This window comes from Oncorhynchus kisutch, linkage group LG23 (genome assembly GCF_002021735.2).
Source record: "Oncorhynchus kisutch isolate 150728-3 linkage group LG23, Okis_V2, whole genome shotgun sequence".
Taxonomy (NCBI): Eukaryota; Metazoa; Chordata; class Actinopteri; order Salmoniformes; family Salmonidae; genus Oncorhynchus; species Oncorhynchus kisutch.
In genome coordinates, this window is record NC_034196.2 from 28730612 (window position 1) to 28752769 (window position 22158).

The window sequence follows — 22158 nt, forward strand, 5'->3', positions numbered from 1 at the left end:
ATAAACGCTTTCTGCCTGTTGTATGTTTCTGAATGATGCACCTAGCTGCCTTTTTGACAACATGACCGAGCAGCACAGATTGAGTCGAGAAGGGCGCTCCTCCCTCCCCGCTTTCGCCCGATGATGTGACATTCCTCGGTTCAACCTGGGCCAGCGTAATAGAACTCCCTCATTGCTACTAAACCTTACTTTAGATTAGAAGGTGTATGTCCTAGCGATGCTCCTTGAATGAATTTACTTCTGAACCAATTGGACCAATTGACTAAGTTCAGATTCTAATAGTTCCTGTTTCCTGATGGGTCCCAAATTAAGTTGTACTCTGGATGATGATTTAGATACATGATTTAAATACTTCAAATTAAGAACTTGGCATATTAAAAGCAATTGATGAGAAAAGAAATGTGATTTTTCTATGAGTAGGCTTAACCTAGGTCTGTGAAACCAGCCCTTTGGGCAAGATTAATACTGAAATGTTGCCATGTCACTAAACAGCCACAGAGCATAACTATGTAACATTAAAAGATTCAAGGGAATAATCATGTGATCGTGTGTTTTTAATTTCATTATGTACCATAAAATTACGATAAAACATGTACAACAGCAGTTTGAGGCACAAGCTTGATGGGCTTCGTAGCGAATCCTCAAAAAAAAATATTTGCTACACAACCCATCATTTAGACTTCTGAAACCCAAGAGCTCCTGTATAGCTGCGTCATTCAGTTTCATCTGAACAGATCACACAACTGATATTAAACATTCAATGCAATAGTCCTAATAACTAACAGCCATAGAGACAAACATGTTAAACCACTTCCCAGTTGTTGCAGTTCCATAACAGTCTCAAAATATCATATTGTCAATGTACAGCCTAGAGGGCAGCATCAGAACAGGCACAGCAGGATGGTTGTGAGGTGTGTGTCCGTGTTTAAAAACTCAAATGCATTTCTCCCCCCTGCTTGAAGTAATCATTGATTATTTTCCAACATGGTGATAACTAACTACTAGTCTCACCCACCAGCCTAGCCTGAGGATGAGGTTAGACAACAGCAGAATCCTTGTTTAAAACTACCCAATTTGGTGAATAAATATTTCCAAGAAAGAACAGGGAGGAATGCACGTTAAAAGTGTTCAAATGGCCATTGATTTCCCTCATTGCAGGTGAAGGCAAGACAGTCCAGACACTGCACTGCCCTCGTGTGACTTAAATTAGCACTGCACCTCACACAGACAACAGGGTCACTCACGCTCAGGAGGACGCAACCGCATACTGGACATTGTAGATAGAAATGGCATGAACAGAACTGAAATGATTCCTCACTATGCATGTCTAAGAGACATGTCAGTTCTACACGATACATTTCTATCTGATCACCACCCAGGACAGCACCTTTCTTTTTGTATGATTTGGACAGAGCTAGTCATCTTCACCCTGGTTATCCACAATGAGGACATGAGTCCACTAACTTCTATTATGTTACCAGATAACATCAGTTTAAGGCAGATAATAATGTTAAGGCAGAAAGGAAGATGCATATCTTCATGTTGATATCAAAATAAACAAATTGCTTGGATTGTTTAGTAATTGTTGCAGTAATATGAGTCAGAGGTGGGGTGCAAGTTGTCCTGAACCCTGGCCTGATGGTGTCCCATTGGAGTGGTAGGTAGGTGTCACTCCCCATTGGCCCAGTGAAAGATGTTCTCTCCATAACAGTTGAGGTTAGAATTTGGGCGTTGGGCAATCTGGTCCAAGATCTGTGGTTAAGGGCAACTTCTACCCAGAGCTGTGTGAGCCCGTCTCCATGCCTGGCATTCCTTCCAGTTCAGTAGCTGACCGGCGCTGATGAGACTGTGCAACACTACACTGCAGTCCTGAACGCAGCCCTGGGTGTAGTAGCTGTTATGAGCCAATCTGAAATGGCACCCTATTCCCTATATAGTACACCACTTTTGGCCACTGGAATCTATCCAGAAGTAGTGCACTATGTAGGGAATATACGGCCACCATTTGGGTCTAAATCGCAAGTCTCTATGACGCATACTCCTTCAGCAGCTGGCCGGCTATCACCAGTCTCTGGATCTCACTGGTGCCTTCATAGATCTCAGTGATTCGCGCGTCACGGTAGTGCCTCTCCGCTGGCATGTCTGTCACGTAACCCATTCCCCCAAGAACCTGGATTGACTTTTAGTTCCACAGATAGAGAAAAAGGGGTAAATATGTTTAAGGGTTTAGCATCTGAGAAATGTCAATGAATTCCATATGGATTATTGATTGATTCAGTCACTAGTTGTAGAAATAAGGACATGACAGGTTCTCTGATGCGTACCTGGTGGCCGCAGAAGGTAGCAGCCTCAGACGCTGCTAGTTTGGCCATCGCTGCTTCCTGTGGGGACAGGAAGGACGTAGTACAACGTTATGTAATATGACAGAGAGGATGGTGTGTGTGTGTGTGTGTGGTGTGGTGGGATGTGTACCTTGGTGAAGGGTTTCTTGGCATCTTTTAGCATTGCGGCCTTCCAGGTGAGGAGACGAGCACTTTCAACAGCTACAGCCATGTCTGCCAACTTGAACTGAAGCATAGAGATACACACCCTTCAAGTGGAACTGACAATATTTTAGCATATACACCCCCAGGAAGAACATGACACTGGACTGTGCATTTCCAGGCAGTAGCAACAGAGACTTTAGACCATTAGAACACATTCGCCAAAAGCCACCTCAATGGATTTCTGCTAATATGTAAATACCACAGGAGTCCTCTTACATTAGTGAACTTTACAGTCCTTGATCAAATAACCATGAAAAAGGTAGGCTCTCTCCTTCAGTTATGCACATCAACAAGATCAACAACTAATGCTAGCCAGAGCAAGATGTTATGACTGACTTGTGATCATTGACCTTGCTAGTTTGATTGTATTGACATTCCCAGCCTTCATTACATTAAATGTGTTTTTGTCCAAAATATTGAGTCATTGAAACTGAAACAGTGCTTCCCGAACAGAGGCAGCAAACAATGTATCAAGCCCACTGGGATTTACAATCTGATAGCAATATTTTTTGGACTACCAAGAACTATTGGTGAATTATATTAATCATGCATTGACCTACATCCAACTATTCTACCAACAGTGCCTTAGTGTACGTCATGGAATGTTGAGTCAAATAGAAACTATTTTGAAACGTCTTATAAAGTTGGTTTTGTAGCATAATGTGAGAATTCGATTTTTTTGACTGATATGATTGTCTGTTTCATATCTGAAAAGTAGTACAAACGTGGTCAGTTCCACTTTAATATAAGACACCTTAACATTTAAACAAACTTTTACATACACACACACACCTGTACAGCCTGCAGCTTGCCAATGGGCGCGCCGAAGGCGGTGCGTTTGTGAGCGTAGTCCGCAGCACAGTCCAGAGCAGCCTGAGCAATACCCAGGGCCTGGGAAGCTATACCTATACGCCCACTGTCCAGGGTTTGCTGTGGGACAAGCACATAATCACTCACATCGACTATGCACACACACAACCAACACCCCACCCCCACCTATAAACCGACCATGGCTATCTTGAAGCCTGATCCTCGTGACCCCAGCATGTTGCCCAGGGGTATCCTACAGTCCTCCAGGATGAGGTTGGCTGTGGAGGTTGCTCTGATTCCCAGCTTGTCCTCCTTCTTCCCCAGGGACAGGCCAGGATGGGGCATGGGCACCAGGAATGCGCTGATACCCTATGGGGGGGGGGGGGGGGGGGGGCAACACACTGAAATGCATGTATAAGTTACATTTATTATAATATCAAAATACTGAGAAACAGAGAGAGTGAGCGAGTGAGAGAAGAAGAAGGAATATAGGGGGTTTCACTATGATTCGACTCCAACAACGGTGTATCTAACCTTGTGTTTGAGTGACTTGTCAGTGGTAGCGAATATAACAGTAGCCGAAGCATCCCAGCTGTTGGTAATCCAGGCTTTAGTCCCGTTCAACACCCACTCCTCTCCCTCCTGTCTGGCTAACGTAGACGCTGCCCCTGCATCACTACCATTACCTACACAGATGGGGGAGAGAAAGAGAGAGAATCAACAACCACTCATCTTCCCTAGTTGGAGTGTAGAAGTAAATGGAGGGCCCTGGGGCACAGTGTGTGTTGTGTGCGTCTGTGGTGTACCTGGTTCACTCAGAGCGAAGCAGCCAACTTTCTCTCCAGTCGTGAAGGGAGTGATCCACTGTTCCTTCTGCTTCTGTGTTCCAAACTTCAATATTGGCCCTATGTACAAAGACTACACACACATACCCTTTAGTATCAGTGTTAGATACAGCGACAACATAAAACACACACCCTTACGTACGTTGTTGACCGAGACCACACATCCAGTGCTGCCGCAGCCCCTACTGATCTCCTCCACGGCCAGAGAGTAGGCCAGGTAGTCCATTCCTGCTCCTCCCAGCGCCTCAGGAACCTCTATAGCCATCACCCCCATAGCACCCAGCTCTCGCACCTGTAGAAACACACACACATGGATGCATTAGAGAAACATGCAGCTTCTCATCTGTCATTACTGCCCTAGAAGACTAAATAAGCCTTTGCTTACCAGAATGTAGAAAGTAAATATAATATAAATACATAATATATCCTTTGTCAAGATAAACCATCCACCTGACAGGTATATCAAGAAGCTGATTAAACAGCATGATCATTACACAGGTGCACCTTGTGCTGGAGACAATAGGCCACTCTAAAATGTGTTGTTTTGTCACGCAACACAATGCCACAGATGTCTCATATTTTGAGGGAACGTGCAATTGACATGCTTAGTGCAGGAATGTCCACCAGAGCTGTTTCCAGAGAATTTGTCAATTTCTCTACCATAAGCTGCCTCAGAAAGGGGTGCTCAGGAGTATTTATGTCTGTAATCAAGCTTATTCTGATTGGCCGGGCATGGCTTCCAAGTGGGTAGGCCTATGCCCTCCCAGGCCCACCTATGTCTGCGCCCCTGCTGAGTCATGTAAATAGGGCCTAATGAATTTATTTCAATTGACTGATTTCCTTATTTAACTAGGCAAGTCAGTTAATAACAAATTCTTATTTACAATGACGACCAAAAGGCTTCTTGCGGGGACGGTGGCTGCGATTAAAAATAAAAATAAATAAAATAGGACAAAACACACATCACAACAAGAGAGACAACACTAAATAAAGAGAGACTTAAGACAACATAGCAAGGCAGCAACACATACAACACAGCATGGTACAAACATTATTGGCCACAGACAACAACACAAAGGGCAAGAAGGTTGAGACAACAATACATCACACAAAGCATGATTGAGTCTTTGAATGAAGAGATTGAGATAAAACTGTCCAGTTCGAGTGTTTGTTGCAGCTCGTTCCATTCGCTAGCTGCAGCGAACTGAAAAGAGGAGCGACCCAGTGTGTGCCTTGGGGACCTTTAACAGAATGTGACTGGCAGAACAGGTGTTGTATGTGGAGGATGAGGGCTGCAGTAGATTTCTCAGATAGGGGAGTGTGAGGCCTAAGAGGGTTTTATAAATAAGCATCAACCAGTGGGTCTTGCGACGGGTGTACAGAGATGACCAGTTTACAGAGGAGTATAGAGTGCAGTGATGTGTCCTATAAGGAGCATTGGTGGCAAATCTGATGGCAGAATGGTAAAGAACATCTAGCCACTCTAGAGCACCCTTACCTGCCGGTCTATGAATTATGTCTCAGTAAACTAGTATGGGTAGGATGGTCATCTGAATCAGGGTTAGTTTGGCAGCTGGGGTGAAAGAGGAGCGATTACGATAGAAGAAACCAAGTCTAGATTTAACTTTAGCCTGCAGCTTTGATATGTGCTGAGAGAAGAACAGTGCACCATCTAGCCATACTCCCAAGTACTTGAATGAGGTTACTACCTCAGGAATTAGAGCTTAAGGTAGTCATCACACCTGTGGGAAGAGGGGCATTCTTCTTACCAAACCACAACCTTTGTTTTGGAGGTGTTCAGAACAAGGTTAAGGGCAGAGAAAGCTTGTTGGATACTAAGAAAGCTTTGCTATAGAGCATTTAACACAAACTCCAGGGAGGGGCCAGCTGAGTATAAGACTATCATCTGCATATACAGTGGGGCAAAAAAGTATTTAGTCAGCCACCAATTGTGCAAGTTCTCCCACTTAAAAATATGAGAGACCTGTAATTTTCATCATAGGTACACTTCAACTATGACAGACAAAATGAGACGAAAAAAATCCAGAAAATCACATTGTAGGATTTTTTATGAATTTATTTGCAAATTATGGCTGACTAAATACTTTTTTGCCCCACTGTAAATGGATGAGAGCCTCCTACTGCCTGAGCTATGTTGTTGATGTAAATTGAAAAGAGCGTGGGGCCTAGGACCGAGCCTTGGGGTACTCCCTTGGTGACAGGCAGTGGCTAAGACAGCAGATTTTCAGACTTTATACACTGCACTCTTTGAGAGAGGTAGTTAGCAAACTAGGCCAAAGCCCCCTCAGAGACACCAATACTCCTTAGCCGGCCTACAAGAATGGAATGGTCTTCTGTATCAAAAGTTTTGGCCAAGTCAATGACCAGACAGCCTATAGGGAGGTGGTCAGAGTCCTGGCCGTGTGGTGTGAACCTATCCCTCAACGTAACCAAGACTAAGGAGATGATTGTGGACTACAGGAAAAAGAGGACCGAGCACGCCCCCAATCTCATCGACAGAGCTGTAGTGGAGCAGGTTGAGAGCTTCAAGTTCCTCGGTGTCCACATCAACAAAACTAGAATGGTCCAAACACACGAAGACAGTCGTGAAGAGGGCACGACAAAGCCTATTCCCCCTCAGGAAACTAAAAAGATTTGGCATGAGTCCTGAGATCCTCAAAAGGTTCTTTAGCTGCAACATTGAGAGCATCCTGCCTGACTGGTTGCATCACTGACTGGTACGGCAATTGCTCGGCCTCTGACCGGTTATTTCACCGAGTAGCCATTACAAACACAGGCTGTAAAACAGTGTATTTCATATACCTTTGACTATTGGATGTTCTTATTGGCACTATAGTATTGCCAATGTAACAGTATAGCTTCCGTCCCTCTCCTCACTCCTACCTGGGCTCGAACCAGAAACACAGACAACAGCCACCCTCGAAGCAGCGTTACCCATCACTCCACAAAAGCTGCGGCTCTGCAAGGGGAACAACCACTCCAAGTCTCAGAGCGAGTGACGTTTGAAACGCACCCTGCTAACTAGCTAGCCATTTCACATCGGTTACACCAGCCTAATCTCGGGAGTTGATAGGCTTGAAGTCATAAACAGCACAATGCTTGAAGCACAACGAAGAGCTGCTGGAAAAATGAACGAAAGTGCTGTTTGAATGAATGCTTACGAGCCTGCTGGTGCCTACCACCGCTCAGACTGCTCTATCAAATCATAGACTTAGTTATACGAGCCTTAGGTCATTAATATGGTCGAATCCGGAAACTATCATCTCGAAAACAAGACGTTTATTCTTTCAGTGAAATACAGAACCGTTCCGTATTTTATCTAACGGGTGGCATGCATAAGACAGACTTGGTGAAGACAACTGCGCACTGAAGGTGATCCTTGGTAAAGTTTACCAATCCCCCACCTTTGGAAGATCTGTCATGCCGAAAAAGGTTATAACCAGAAAACACGTCTCAATAATGACCAGCACTTCTGGATTGGAGCTGTGAACCCACACTTTCAATTAATCCATTTTAGGTAATAAGTTTCGAGTGTTATCGTGCAGAAAACCCAGGCTTTTACGAGAGCAGAAATCAGTGAATCAGATATCAGAGCACAAGTCAAAATTGGGGCTAGCAACTGTAGATGGGCCAATGTGTACATGCACATTTCCAGATAACATCAGCAGTAATACAATCAGGGCACGGCAGAGGGCAGGGAGAGCTCTGCAGTGCTGATTTTATACATCTGAATGTGCATCAGATGGCAACAAGATCATATTGTGCAGCAATTTCATTAGGTAACATGAATACAAAGCCAGCGAGAGGTTGTTAGAATAGGATGGGAAGCCAAAAGTCTGTGAAACCAATACAAAGTCAGAGTCTCGAGTGTGGGAATCAACAGTCTGTCCCACGGTTGGGTAAAGAAACATTGTAGTCAACCAAGCACAGGAGTCTCCCCAACAGTGCGTGTGTGCTGGAGGCGAGCGAAAGCTCGGGAGATGTGGGTACCTGTGCCAGACGGGGAGGGGGGGTACCTGTACCAGACAGGGGGAGACAGGCCAGGGAAGACGGTGAACAGATCGCCAGGTGGAATCCAAGCAGCAGTGCAGCAGGCAACAGGAGTAGGTATCACTCCCACTTGGGAGAAATGTTCATTTCTGGAGGCAGATTTATTGTAGAAAATGCCAGTGAATGGTCTTTGAACAGCAGGAGGGAGCTTCAGAGGACACTTCAAAGACTCCTGCCACTCGTTGGGTCCAAAGGCTTCAACACCTTTTACTTCACACCTCAGTGTTAATTGAAGTTGTATCTGGTCTGTCCTTGCAAGCCTGGCAGCCTTAACTCAGCATTCAGTCCCATAAAGTTAAATATATCATTGTAATGTACTTTATATTTAATTTTCTTCTTGGCTTTCAAAATAGCATCAGACCTTATATGAACTGTAATGCAGCAAAATCTTAAATTGTTGCATGGAGCGTTTATATTTTTGATAAGTATAGTTGACATCGGTAAAGTTCTAGGAACACAATTTTATTCGATTTTTATCATCTATGCTTCTCTCCCACAGCAGACGTTTAAGCATTGGGGAAGAAATGCAACAACGCCACAAAACAGGAAAGATTTACTGTGCAAAATTACCAAATGACATCGGTTTTACCAGTTTTAAGGAAATTAAAAGCTGTGAAAACGACCCAACATGTTTCTGATAAGATTTCAGTTTGGCTTGGATGCATGCATACTATGTGGTTTAAATACTATCAGTTTTTAGGATTCTGATAAAGATAGCATCTTTAGATGCTCCCTAACCACACATTCATTATTTAAAAAAAGGCCCAGAACAGTCATTCTGATTCCCATGTAAAATAGGGGGGGGGGGGGGGTTCAAAAAATACTTTCTTCCATGGCTAACTACCAGGAAGTTTGAAAAGACAGGCTGAGTGGGCGGGAAGCTTATATCTATTAGCTTGCCTTGACTGACAGATGTTTGAAAGGCCTATGTCAAGAAACTTGGATGAAATGAGCAATGTGGCAACAAAATCATCTCAAGCAAAATTGGTGATACACAAAGCAACTCGAACAACATTGAAATTGCATCAATTGCGTCACTTTTTCTTTTATACATCTCCCATTTGGCATGTCACTTATGATACAGTTCACAGGAGCACTGACAGATGTGTTGACATGACAACTGTGTCAGAGTTTTGAACGACCCTTCCCCCCCCTTTATTCAATGCTGGCTGAAGACCTAGCTAGCCAGTAACTAGCTAATACCAGACACAGATGAAAGAAGACACAAGTGTCTCTGCCATAGATAAATAGTGTAAACCTTTAATTATATTGGCTGACACCCTACAGTCAAATTTTGGCATCTGTAGAGTAGCTACCTAGCTATATAAAACCATGGCACTCGTCAAATACACCTTCTCCAGTGTTGGTTACAAGGCGGTACTACTTATTTAAATTAGGTAAGAGAATATGATCTTACCATAGGTGTATTAAAATGAGTTAGGGTGATGTCACCCTATCCCCTTAATAATCCGCCTCAGTAACTTTATGATCAATGTAAAAGCAACTGTCATTTTTCATACTTTGGTCAGCATATTTTTATCTGGTTTCATCCAAATATCACCCAAACATAATTGACTGTTTAAGATCCTGAAATAAATTATTCATATTTCTCCACTCCTGTTCAAAATGTAGATTAGGTGTATCAGTAATGCAATAAAGTGTTTCATTCTGCAGGAGTTAATAAACAACAAAAATATAAATGCAACAATTAAGATTTTACTGAGTTACAGTATATAAGGAAATCAGTCAATCGGAATAAATTCATTAGGCCCTAATCTATGGATTTCGAATGACTGGGAAATGGTCACATATACCTTAAAAAAAACGTAGGGGAGTGAAACAGTCAGTATCTGGTGTGATCACCATTTGCCTCATGCAGCACGACACATCTCCTTCGCATCTAGTTGATCAGCCTGTTGATTGTGGTCTGTGGAATGTTGACCCTCTCCTCTTCAATGGATGTTTGAAGTTGCTGGATATTGGCAGGAACTGGAACATGCTTTCGTACATGTTGATCCAGAGCATCCCAAACATGCTCAATGGGTGACATGTCTGGTGAGTATGCAATTGTGTTTGTTGCCCGTAGTTTATGCCTGCCTGCCTGCCTGCCCATACCATAACCCCACCATGGGGCACTCTGTTCACAACGTTAACATCAGCAAACCACTTGCCCACAAACGATGTCTGCCATCTGTCCGGTACAGTTGAAACCAGCTGTCAATCGTGAAGAGCACACTTCTCCAGCGTCCCAGTGGCCATCGAAGGTGAGCATTTTCCCACTGAAGTCTGTTACGACGCCAAACTGCAGTCAGGTCAAGACCCTGGATATGATGAGCACGCAGATGAGCTTCCCTGCGCAAGTTTCAAAAAGCATTTGGCGAATGGCATGTATTTGGCGCTCGTACAGTCAGGCTCTGAAGCTTAGGCTTACGCACTAATGACATACGAATAATGAAAAACTTAAATTTAGCCTATAGATATGAACTGCACAAGAATTATGCATTTTTCCCATTTTTCAAACTGCCTGCCTCCCACACAATATTTCATGACCCTACACCCACCATTCCGGCAGATATAACCAAGAGTAGCGATGAGCTTTTGACATTTGACTGTTCGAGTACTAGCATAACAATTCCTCATTGAACACTGCATGGTGATGAATTGAGGCGATGACATCTATTTGGTGAGTAGGCGTAATGATTCTGATGAAAATACGCTCCGTTTTAATCAAACAAATATTTGTACATATTTTCAGTGTGGAACCTGTCTATGTTTATGGAGGTTATAGCCTGGGCTAATTGGCACTAGCAGTTCGCAAGGTAGCCAAAGCAGAAAATAGACGGGATGCAATTATTCCCAAACTGCAGCTTGTTGTTGGAACACATATTTACCTACTTCAAATCAACCAGTCCATTGTGAATTTGTGATAAAACTGTCTTCATTTGGCAAGGAGTGTAGATTGTGTATCCCTTCAGAGCCATTTATGCCCACTGTTTGTATAGGCATTTCTGTAGGCCAGGAGAATGTGTGCAAATTCAGCAGGTGTGTGTAGAGGGAGTGGTCGGAACGCAAATGAGTGAAAGAGATATGGAGGGGAAAGGGAAATTTAGGGAGAAGAACTGTGTTGGGGGGGGGGGGAATTACTCATACCTAAAACCCCGGGAACGTAGGTTATGAGTCTACCCGAGATTCACTAGTGTGTGTGTACCTGTTGCGCTGGGAAGAGGTGTTCCTTATCAAGTTTGCCAGCTATAGGACCCAGCTCTCTGTCTGCGTAGTCTCTACAGGTTTGTCTCATCATCTGGTGCATCTCTGGTAGCTCAGCTAGAGAGGACAGAGACCTACAGCCACTGACACACAGGCCCAGGGCTGGAAAGGGGGAGAAAGACAGAGAGAGAGAGGCTTTAGTATTGTAAGAGCTGCTCATGTCTAGCATGAATTCACAACATCATAACTCGACTGTTAGACAGTGTTACATGAATACAACTGCCCAGGTCGACGCTGAGTGACAACCAATCATTGTAAATAGACCCAACACACCCGCACCAGGACCGTCACCAGAGTTTCATACCATTCAGGGATCAGTCCCGAAGACCAGGGGCTAAGGGGTTTGCAGGTCAGAGAAAAATGTTTGCCTTTTCTAAAATAATTTATTGTAACGCTAGATCATTTTACATGACTTAAGACAATACAATAATATTTTATATACCACACAAATGACCTAAATGACAAGTTACTGACATTGACATAGAGATCAATAAAATGAATGACCCAAATCATAAATGAAACCAATAGCATTAGGCCAATGAAAAAGGTCCCACAGTTAACAGTGTATGTCAGAGGAAAAACCAAGCCATGAAGTCGAAATTATTGTCCGTAGAGCTCAGAGACAGGATTCAGTCGAGGCACAGATCTGGGGTAGGGTACCAAAACATGTCTACAGGCATTGAAGGTATCCAAGAACACAGTGGCTTCCATCATTCTTAAATGGAAGAAGTTTGGAACCACCAAGACTCTTCCTAGAGCTGTCCACCCAGCCAAACTGATCAATCAGGGGATTAGGGCCTGGGAAGTGGATCAGGGTAAGGGAGTTGGCCAAGAACCCGATGGTTCCTGACAGAGCTCCAGAATTCCTCTGTGGGGATGGGATAAACTTCCAGAAGGACAACCATCTCTGCAGCATTCCGTCAATCAGGACTTTATGGTAGAGTGGCCAGATGGAAGCCACTCCTCAGTAAAAGGCACGACAGCCCACTTGGAGTTTGCCAAAAGGCACCAAAAGGACTCTCAGACCATGAGAAACAAAATGCTCTGTTCTGATGAAACCAAGACTGGACTCTTTGGCCTGAATGCTAAGCGTCATGTCTGGAGGAAACCTGGCACCATCCCTACGGTGAAGCATGGTGATGGCAGCATCATGCTGTGGGGATGTTTTTCAGCCACATGGACTGGGAGAAAAGCAGCCAACAAGTGCTCAGCATGTGGGAACTCCTTTGACACTGTTGGAAAAGCATTCCAGGTGAAGCTGGTTGAGAGAATGTCAAGAGAGTGCAAAGCTGTCATCAAGACAAAGGGTGGCTTTTTGAACAATCTCAAATATATTTTGATTTGTTTAACAATTTTTTGGTTAGATTCCATATGTGTTATTTCATAGTTTCGATGTCTTCACTATTATTCTACAATGTAGAAAATGGTCAAAATAAAGAAAAACCCTTGAATGAGTAGGTGTTCAAAATTTACACTACCGGTCAAAAGTTTTAGATCTTGAATGATGTAGGCTAAGTAGCCTAACTATTGTTTAACAGAATTTTAGCACAGATAGAGTTAAACACAGCAACTTGTATTTAGTTTAAATCAAATAATATTTTAGCATATAGCGCGTGCTGTTGAGTTGTGTTTGAGGGAAAAAAACTTTTTTTTCTACATTTCAGCACAATCATCCTAAATTGTCATAAGACGTGGTGTTTTTGGTATAACAGTAGCCTGACATTATCTATGCTATTATATTAGGTTTGTTATGTACAATATGAATTAATCATGAAGTGATCTTGCGAAAAAGTACCATTCTGAGAAGTGGCGAAGCATCACTCCACTGCACACTGGCAGCACGACACCCTTGATTCTAACGGTTGGATGACTTTGTGAGTGTCACGTAACCATAGCTATATTAACTAAGTGGCGCATTCAGTTGACTACACAAAAAATGTACACCATCGCAAAAGATTCAGGGCTGACCCAAAATCATTCAGGGCCCCAAAAGCAAGGTCCTGGTGACGTCCCTGGCACGCACACACACAGTACCATCCACAATACATAACTGTCTAGCTAAATCTCGCCACACTGACAACCCCCTGCCTGTGGGGTAAAGGTTGGAGACTGGACATGAAGATTATCAACATGCATCATCATCATTAGGTAAAGTTAGTATCAGCAGCATACCACCCTGCATCCCACTGCTGGCTTGCTTCTGAAGCTAAGCAGGGTTGGTCCTGGTTGGGAGACCAGATGCTGCTGGAAGTGGTGTTGGAGGGCCAGTAGGAGGCACTCTTTCCTCTGGTCTAAAAAACTATCCCAATGCCCCAGGGGAGTGATTGGGGACATTGTCCTGTGTAGGGTGCGGTCTATGGGATGTTAAATTGGGTGTCCTGACTCTGTGGTCACTTAAGATCCCATGGCACTTATTGTAAGAGTAGGGTGTTATCCCCAGTGTCCTGGCTAAATTCACAATCTGCCCCTCAAACCATCAGTCACCTAATTATCCCCAGTTTACAATTGGCTCATTCTTCTCCTCTCCCCTGTAACTATTCCCCAGGTCATTGCTGAAAATGAGAATATGTTCAGTCAACTTACCTAGTAAAATAAAATAAAGAGAGGCCCTGGATGAAAGTAGGCTGTGACTTGTAAACTAAAAAGATTATTCAGTAGCAAATGACTAGTCATTTAACTTTGCAAATTCCCTCAAGAAGTAAATAATAGCGATAATAATAGTGATAATAATCGCTTATATCAATTTATATTGGTTGGCAGTTAAAAGGATCCACCCCTTTAAAAACATTTTTAGCCTAAAGTGACATACCCAAATCTAACTGCCTGTAGCTCGGGACCTGAAGTAAGGATATGCATATTCTTGGTACCATTTGAAAGGAAACACTTTGAACTTTGTGGAAATGTGAAAGGAATGTAGGAGAATATAACACTATATATCTGGTAAAAGCTACCATCATCTTTGAAATGCAAGAGAAAGGGCATAATGTATTATTCCAGCCCAGGTACAATTTAGATTTTGGCCACTAGATGGCAGCAGTGTATGTGCAACGTTTTAGACTGATCCAATGAAACATTGTATTTCTGGTCAAAAAGTTGTATCAAGACTGCCCAAATGTGCCTAATTTATTTATTAAATAACTTTTATTTTCAAAATTGTGCACGCTCCTCAAACAATAGCATGGTATTCTTTCACTGTAATAGCTACTGTAAATTGGACAGTTAGATAAATTCTTGTTAAAGCTTTCTGCCAATATCAGATATGTCCTGGGAAATGGTCTTGCTACTTACTAATGCTAATCGCATTAGCCTACATTAGCGCAACTGTCCCATGGACGGGACACCGATCCCGAAGAAGTTCACTATACTGAACAAAAATAAAATGCAACATTCAACAATGTCTAAGAGTTACAGTTCATATAAAAGGAAATCAGTCAATTAAAATAAATTCATTAGGCCCTAACCTATGGATTTTAGATGACTGGGAATACAGATATGCATCTGTTGGTCACAGATACCTTTAAAAAAAAGTTAGGGGTGTCACCACCATCTGTCTTATGCAGCGCGACACATCTCCTTTGCATAGAGTTGAATAGTCTGTTGATTGTGGCCTGTGGAATGTTGTTCCACTCCTCTTCAATGGCTGTGCGAAGTTGCTGGATATTGTCGGGAACTGGAACACACTGTCATAAACGTCGATCCAGAGCATCCCAAACATGCTCAACGGGTATCATATCTGGTGAGTATGCAGGCCATGGAAGAACTGGGACATTTTCAGATTCCAGGAATTGTGTACAGATCCTTTTGACATGGAGCTGCGCATTATCATGCTGAAACATGAGGTGATGGCTGAATGGCACGACAATGGGCCTCAGGATCTCATCACGTTATCTCTGTGCATTAACATTTCTGTCGATAAAATGCTAATGTGTTTGTTGTCCATAGCTAATGCCTGCCCATACCATAAGTCCACCATGGAGCACCTTGTTCACAACATTGACATCATCAAACAAATTGTCCCCAGCACAAGGTGCATCTGTGTAATGATCGTGCTGTTAATTCAGTTTCTTGATATGCCACACCAGTCAGGTTGATGGATTATCTTGGCAAAGGAGAAATGCTCACTAACAAGTATGTAAACACATTTGTACACAACATTTAAGAGAAGTAAGATTTTTGTTCATATGGAAAATGTGTGGGATATTTTATTTCAAGTCATGAAACATGGGACCAACGCTTTACATGTTGAGTTTATATTCTTGTTCAGTGTAGGTGAAAGGTCACCTCTGTCCTCTCGCTTTTAACCTTTATCCCAGTGCGAGCGCTTGTCCGAGAAAACACTTGGGTGGACAACGAACCCGATACATTGAAATGCGAATAGATTAATTACAATCTGTGTATTACAATCTGTGTATTACATAGCTAACCACCCAACAAAAGTCAGTGCAAACAATGGTTACTTAACGTTAACTGGTTGCAGTCCTTACTTAACCCCATTCAAGTTCAAATGCCTCGAAAGCTATTACTAGCTCAACTAAAGCCAGACTAATTTACTGCCATTGCAAATGCAGCATTCTAGTAATGCATAAAAGCTGTGAATCGTTTTTGGGGGTGGTTAGCTAGCTAAGAAGCCAACTGAACGCTCGATATGCAATTAGCTGTCGTTACTTAGCATTGGTCTTTAGCTAGCTAGCTCATTACCAAATACTAGCATAAGCTACTAGCCGAGTAATGTAGCTAGCACCCCGGCACATGACTCTCAGTCTATTCATTGTCGAAGGATCAACAAACAAAATAAGTACAATATCCCTTTGTATTCGAGAGACAAATTAGCATTTTTCAATAGTTTGTGTATTGATTGTATACTGACCTTTTCCAGCTTTGAAGAGTGCTGCCATGTTGTTTATGCTTGACTTGCTGCTTGAAACCAGACAGCTGGAGTTGCTATCAACCCACGTGACATAGTTCGAGTGACGTCTGTACTTTTTGTTATGGTTATGTAGCCTGCATTTCTTAAAAAAATATTTTTTTTTATTGCAGATTAACCAGTATACAACCAGACAATGATAACATTTGCTAGGGGGCACAACAAATGACAGATTATACAAAGACCTTAAAAGATACACACATATTGATTGCTGTCACAGCTTTCGTATTAGAAGAATGTAGAATGGTCTTAATGTACTGCTCGAATTCCTTATAGAAAACACGGAAGAGTGTTTTTTTATTAGTGAATTTACATTTATGAAATTAAATTTTTCCATTAGCACAATTAGATTTATGAGGTAAAATTGTTTTTCTTTATATTTATTATGGTTAAGGAAACCGAGTAGCACCTTCTCCCATAACAAACAAAAGCCATCAAGAATATTAACAATAATAAAACTGTGAATATCTTTCCATCATTTCTTTACATGTAGATAATGCAAAACTGTTTCTGGATGCTCAACACAAAATGTACAGTTTATGCTTATGTATTTTTTGAGTTTCTTCAGGTAATGATTTGCAGGGTACTACTTAAGGATCATTCTGAAAGAGACCTCTGACCTTGTAAACAAGCAGGTATTTGTGGGGTAATAACCAGACCTTTTTCCAACAGATATTATTGACAAATGTATTCCAGTAAGTTGTGACATAAGGAATAGATACAATATCCCTTTGAAATAAAGAACGTATAGATCTGTTGTTCTGAGGGAGCAAGGAGAAACATATTTTCCTATTGGAGAGTCAACTGGATTAAGTTAGGGTAGGTCAAGAAGGTGAGGTAGCCTACATTTCTTATCAGAATGATTTAGATACATGTTTACATCAGTATAGCGGCAGCTTTTTGCTGCACAACTGGATGTTAAAACAACTGGATGCTCTGTTGTAACCTAAAATGAGCTCATTTCATAAGTTTCCTATTTTAATGATGATTTATCAAGTCTACATCTTTTTCTTTGGTCATTTTGTGGGACCATTGGCCAAAACTCAAAGGTGAACATTTTAAATCCCTCATATTTGTCAAATTTTGTGTTTTGTCATAAACTGACCATAACTCCTACGTCATAGCTCTAGATAGGAAACACATTTAAAGGTCCCATTGAATAACCTTATACAAACTTTATCTACATTCATCCTCATGGTTAGGTAATAATAATTTAAACTGTTCAATCTATAGCTTAGAGACAGGGGGACTGTGCTGTCTGTCAGTGGTGAGGGGGGCTGTGTTCAACCTTTAACCCCACGCTAATCAGATGGTCCTTTCTCAGTCTAACAGGACAGATGGAGAGGTGAGGGACAGAAGGAAGAGAGAGAGAGATGGACACAGTGAAGGAGGGAGAGACCGAGAAAGACAAAACATTGGGAGAAAGCAGTCAGACAGACATAAGGGAAGAGAGAGAAATAAACAGTGAATAACAAACAGAGAAAGACAGTGAAGCACAAAATGCTGTGGTAAAAATGTTGCCACAGGCTCTGAATAAAAGTAGTCCAGGCAAAAGGAGTTCAAGTTTTTCAAAACATGTTTATTATTTGGCATCATAAAAAGTCATTTAGGTTGTTCCAGTTGGTACGATGCTGTCATTCTATCCCTTTAGGATGGAGGGATGAGGGTGGGTGAAGGGAAGGAAAGGAGGGATAGGATTGGAGAAATAAAAAGCGCCTGTTGAGCGGGTTGAGTGAGGGAGGGCTGGCTGCAGTTACAGCGTCCGTCCACCAGAGTTCACTCACTTGGTGGCGGAAGTGAGGTTGAAGCAACCACGCTGATGGAACTGCATGTCCCTGACGCGACGCATGGACTGGATCTGGGGCTGGAAGGCACAGAACTCGTTGTAGTGTCTGTAGTCACCACACTCAAACAGGTACTGGTAGCCTCTGTATCCGGGGTACTGGTAACCCACCCACCTGGAGAGAGGAGGAGATAGAGAGGATCAGTTTAGTTACCGTATATTTAGATTTATAGTATTTCTAGGCTGTTTTTAGATTAAAATGAAGTCATATAATGGAGTTCTACAGTCATAAATGTACCTTTGATATTTTATGACACACAAACATGACACAGTCCTCCCCATGACTGACTGAATACTTCCCTTGTTGTAGGCACAAGGCAAGGGACCTGCAGCTCTGCCTTAGGCTCTGGGCCATATGTCACTATACTGCTGCTAATCTATTACTACTCTATTTCTAGCTTCTCCTGCAGATATGAGCTTTATCACTGATATAGCTGATGATTTGTCAGTTTATTTAACCAGGTTCTCAGCAGCAGAGTAGCCCTACTGCTGTGATACATATAAATATAGATGTGGTGTGCGTGTATAAGGATGAGTGCATGTGTGTCTGTGTGTGTGTGTACTCACACTCCGCCAGGCACCCTCACGCTGCCCACCCTGTCAGTGAAGCCGTGCGCCCAGAGGGTGGGCACGTCATCCTCCTGGATCTCCATCTTATTGCCCTTGAAGTCAGAGAGCTCAAACAGACAGATCTTGTGCTCCATGCTGTCCTGATGAGGGAAGGAGGGAGAGAGGGAAGGAAGGGGAGGAAGGAGAGAGAATGTCAGGGTACAGTGTTGGAGGTTAATTCCACTAGCTACTGTATTAGCCCTGGTCACCAGATGTTTTTGCTTTAGCAAACTCCTTTGTCATTGTCATGTTGGGAATGTGTGTGTGAAAATGTGAGAGTGTGTTTGTGTGTGTGTTTGGCATGAGTCTATGTGTGTATGCGAACGTGTGTGTGTGTGTGTTCCTCACCATGCGGATGGGTCTGAGGGACATGAGGCAGTCGCTACGGTAAGAGTTGCTCCAGGTATCCCAGCGAGGGTACTCTCCCTTCTCCAAGATGAACATCTCCCCACGGAAGTTAGTCTGCTCAAAGGCAACAAAGCTGGAGAGGGGGGGCCATCAGGGACAGGGGGGGCACAAGGGGGAGAGAGGGGAGAGAGGGATTAGAAGACGGGATGAAATGAGTGTGAAGAACTGTGAAAGAGTACAGGATCAGTGTTTGATCTCAGATATTAAAGTGTTCCTGTGTTTTGGACTAGAATATAGTGGAGCTTACTGATTGTGTAATCATACCCTATAGGTGTGTGTGTGTGTGTGTGTGTGTGTGATCTTTCCCTGTAGGTGTATGTGTGTGTGTGTGATCTTTCCCTGTATGTGTGTGTGTGTGTGTGTGTGTGATCTTTCCCTGTATGTGTGTGTGTGTGTGTGTGTGTGTGTGATCTTTCCCTGTAGGTGTATGTGTGTGTGTGTGTGTGTGTGTGTGTGTGTGTGTGTGTGTGTGTGTGTGTGTGTGATCTTTCCCTGTAGGTGTATGTGTCCACTTACGGGCCGCACTCAACGATGATACTGCGCACTCTCTCCATGCCGCGGTCACACACGTTCATGCACTCATTCTGGATCTCCATCATTCTGCCCTGGAAGTTCTCCTGGTCGAACAGCATGATCTGCAGGGGTCCGAGTTTAGATGACATCATCAACAGGAGAGGTCAAGGGTGAGACACTGTCCTTATTCCAGAAATATTGTATTCTATATTTGCCATTTTACCATAGAATTAGAATGAATATGGTGCCTTTTACTACTGCAGGTATGTAACTACTGTAGGACTCAGAGCCCTTTACAGTTGGGGCTAGTAACTACAGTAACTCAATCTATCAATCAGTTAGAAAGCTCCATTATCACTCTGACTACCTGGACAGGAGCTTCCTTCCACTAAACCCAAAGCCCCTTGTACTGCTGTGAAGGCCGTAAGATGTCTGGGGTCATCTTAGATGTCTGGGGTCATCCACTGACTGAGTAGCAATGTTTCCAATCACAACAGACCTCCTGTATAATGCTCTATCCATAGTAAATTAACCCTGCTCAAATAAAGGCTAAAGGCAAATGGCTAACTTTAGACTGTTTGCTGCTCCCACACAATTGGTGGACATTACTCTTTTTTTCTGCAGTTACAATTTGAATCCAGCTCCTGTGCCAAGTGGGCTGTGTCTATATACAATGGAGATGTGGTGACTCACTTTGAAGTTTCCCATGCCAGGGTCTCCGGTCTTGGTGGCCTTGCTGGTGGCAGCGGGGGCAGGGGCTCCCTTGTCCTTAGCATCAGTGCCCTGACTGGAGGCGGACTTGGCGGTCTGAGACATGGTGAGGGATCAGGAGATTCTGACAGAGAGCGGGAGGGAGATGGAAAGTACGGAGGGAGAAGGGATAGAGGGAGGGACAATGGAGGGATGGGATGGAGAGATGAGTGTGGAAAGAGAGGGGGCAAGGAGAGGATGGAGGGATTGGAGAGAGGGGACAGGGAGAGGAGAGGTATGTCAGAGGAAAGAGAGGGTGGAGCAACCAGAGACAGTAAAAGAGAGTATTGACGGAAAGAGGGCGAGTGAGGAGGATAGAGATGCAAGTAAAGAGAGGGAAAGAGAATGGAGGGGGAGGTAGAGAGATAGATTGAGAGAAAGAGGGACAAGGAGAAATACATGTAAAAACAGTCAAAACACAATCAGGTAAAGGTGTGGTATCTATGTTCTTACTACAGAATGAATGTGTGTTGATTGTGTGTTACTATTTTATTTTTGTAAATAACTAAGGCAGGACACAGAGGCCACACACTTCCATAGGATGGATCAGAATCACCAATAAGAAAGTAACCATCCAGCCTGGGGTCTGAGTGCCTCATGTAGGCCCTGAGGCCTGGGCCTCTGTTAGGGGCTCTGCCCCGCTCGAGGGTGACACACCCAGGCATTGTAGGCTGTGAGGTGTGGGCCCTTGTGTACTGTTTGCCGCTGTGGACTGTGTGTATGGGTGGGGTGTGTCCTTACCTGTGTGTACAGCTTGTAGTGCCGTGTGGGGTAGGCTGGCTCGTGCTGGCCCCCTCAGTGCAGAGCCCTAGCTTTTATACCCTGGCAAGGGCCGAAAGCCGGGGCTCGCGGGACAATAAAAACACAAGCGTCATCAGAGTTGATCTGGACCAAAGCACCCCAGGTCATCGCATCACCCAGAACCCCCCACCCCTCCCCCGTGCTGCCTGTAAGCACTTTACTGTCAATGGAAAGCCCTGACAATGGCACTTTCCCCTCTGTTAGTGCGCTGGGCCTGTAAACTATAGCAGCATATAGAGAACAGGAATGCATAGACCTGAAGGGCGCAAGGAGTTAATCCTCTAACACAAACACACGCAGCTGCATGCACACACACATGCATGCACTCATGTACAGACACACACACACACACACAGACACACACACACAGTGTTTCTCTCTTATCTTTCTCTTACTCTAACAGGAAAAACTTTACATGATATAGCCATGACTGATTTACTCTGTTCCTTCTTCTACTTCTTCTTCTTCTATGTAGTTCCAAGCACAATGTGTGAAAAGTAGTTTATGAATAAAGTTAAGATCACTATTCATATTTTTTTTATTATAATAATTTATTATAATTATTATCGGAGAAAGGATATGGATATGTAACCAGGTGATAACGTCTCACAGCACTGTCTGTCTGTCTCCCACACATGTTTTACATGGATATAATGCTAATATACAGGCAGTATCACACAGCATTTTAAAACACAGAAAAGGATGCTAAAGGAAGATAGAGGAGAAATAGTAGAGCCTGTATGACACTGACAAAGCCTTAATCCTTGTCTT

General features: G+C 43.2%; 2 protein-coding genes across 2 annotated transcripts; both read right to left on the reverse strand.

Moving 5' to 3' along the window:
* Positions 1-535: 535 nt before the first annotated feature.
* On the reverse strand, positions 536-16509 carry acads (acyl-CoA dehydrogenase short chain). The gene is made up of 10 exons (XM_020473382.2): positions 16407-16509; positions 11481-11641; positions 4344-4493; positions 4163-4274; positions 3891-4042; positions 3555-3725; positions 3339-3476; positions 2473-2568; positions 2325-2381; positions 536-2179 (listed from the first exon to the last, which is right to left on the reverse strand). The coding sequence occupies exons 1-10, from the start codon at positions 16432-16434 to the stop codon at positions 2027-2029; spliced, it is 1218 nt and encodes a 405-aa protein (XP_020328971.1). The 5' UTR covers positions 16435-16509; the 3' UTR covers positions 536-2026.
* Positions 16510-18021: 1512 nt separating this feature from the next.
* crybb1 (crystallin, beta B1) lies at positions 18022-21428 on the reverse strand. The gene is made up of 6 exons (XM_020473388.2): positions 21328-21428; positions 20530-20671; positions 19840-19958; positions 19264-19396; positions 18874-19016; positions 18022-18421 (listed from the first exon to the last, which is right to left on the reverse strand). Exons 2-6 carry the CDS (start codon positions 20650-20652, stop codon positions 18244-18246), a joined length of 696 nt encoding a protein of 231 aa, XP_020328977.1. The 5' UTR covers positions 20653-20671; positions 21328-21428; the 3' UTR covers positions 18022-18243.
* Between the last annotated feature and the right edge of the window lie 730 nt (positions 21429-22158).

Bases quoted from the DNA above. Each gene is read 5' to 3' on its own strand.
- acads (XM_020473382.2), bottom strand. From the start codon at position 16,434: ATGGCAGCACTCTTCAAAGCTGGAAAAG. The intron at 3,726-3,890 runs GTTAGATACACC...CCCCCCCCATAG, and splicing joins ACAAGTCACTCAAACACAAG to GGTATCAGCGCATTCCTGGT. The intron at 2,180-2,324 runs GTACGCATCAGA...TGGAACTAAAAG, and splicing joins CTACCTTCTGCGGCCACCAG to TCAATCCAGGTTCTTGGGGG.
- crybb1 (XM_020473388.2), bottom strand. From the start codon at position 20,652: ATGTCTCAGACCGCCAAGTCCGCCTCCAGTCAGGGCACTGATGCTAAG. The intron at 19,959-20,529 runs GTGAGTCACCAC...GGACCCCTGCAG, and splicing joins CTGGCATGGGAAACTTCAAA to ATCATGCTGTTCGACCAGGA. The intron at 19,017-19,263 runs GTGAGGAACACA...TTCCCTCATCAG, and splicing joins CCCTCAGACCCATCCGCATG to GACAGCATGGAGCACAAGAT.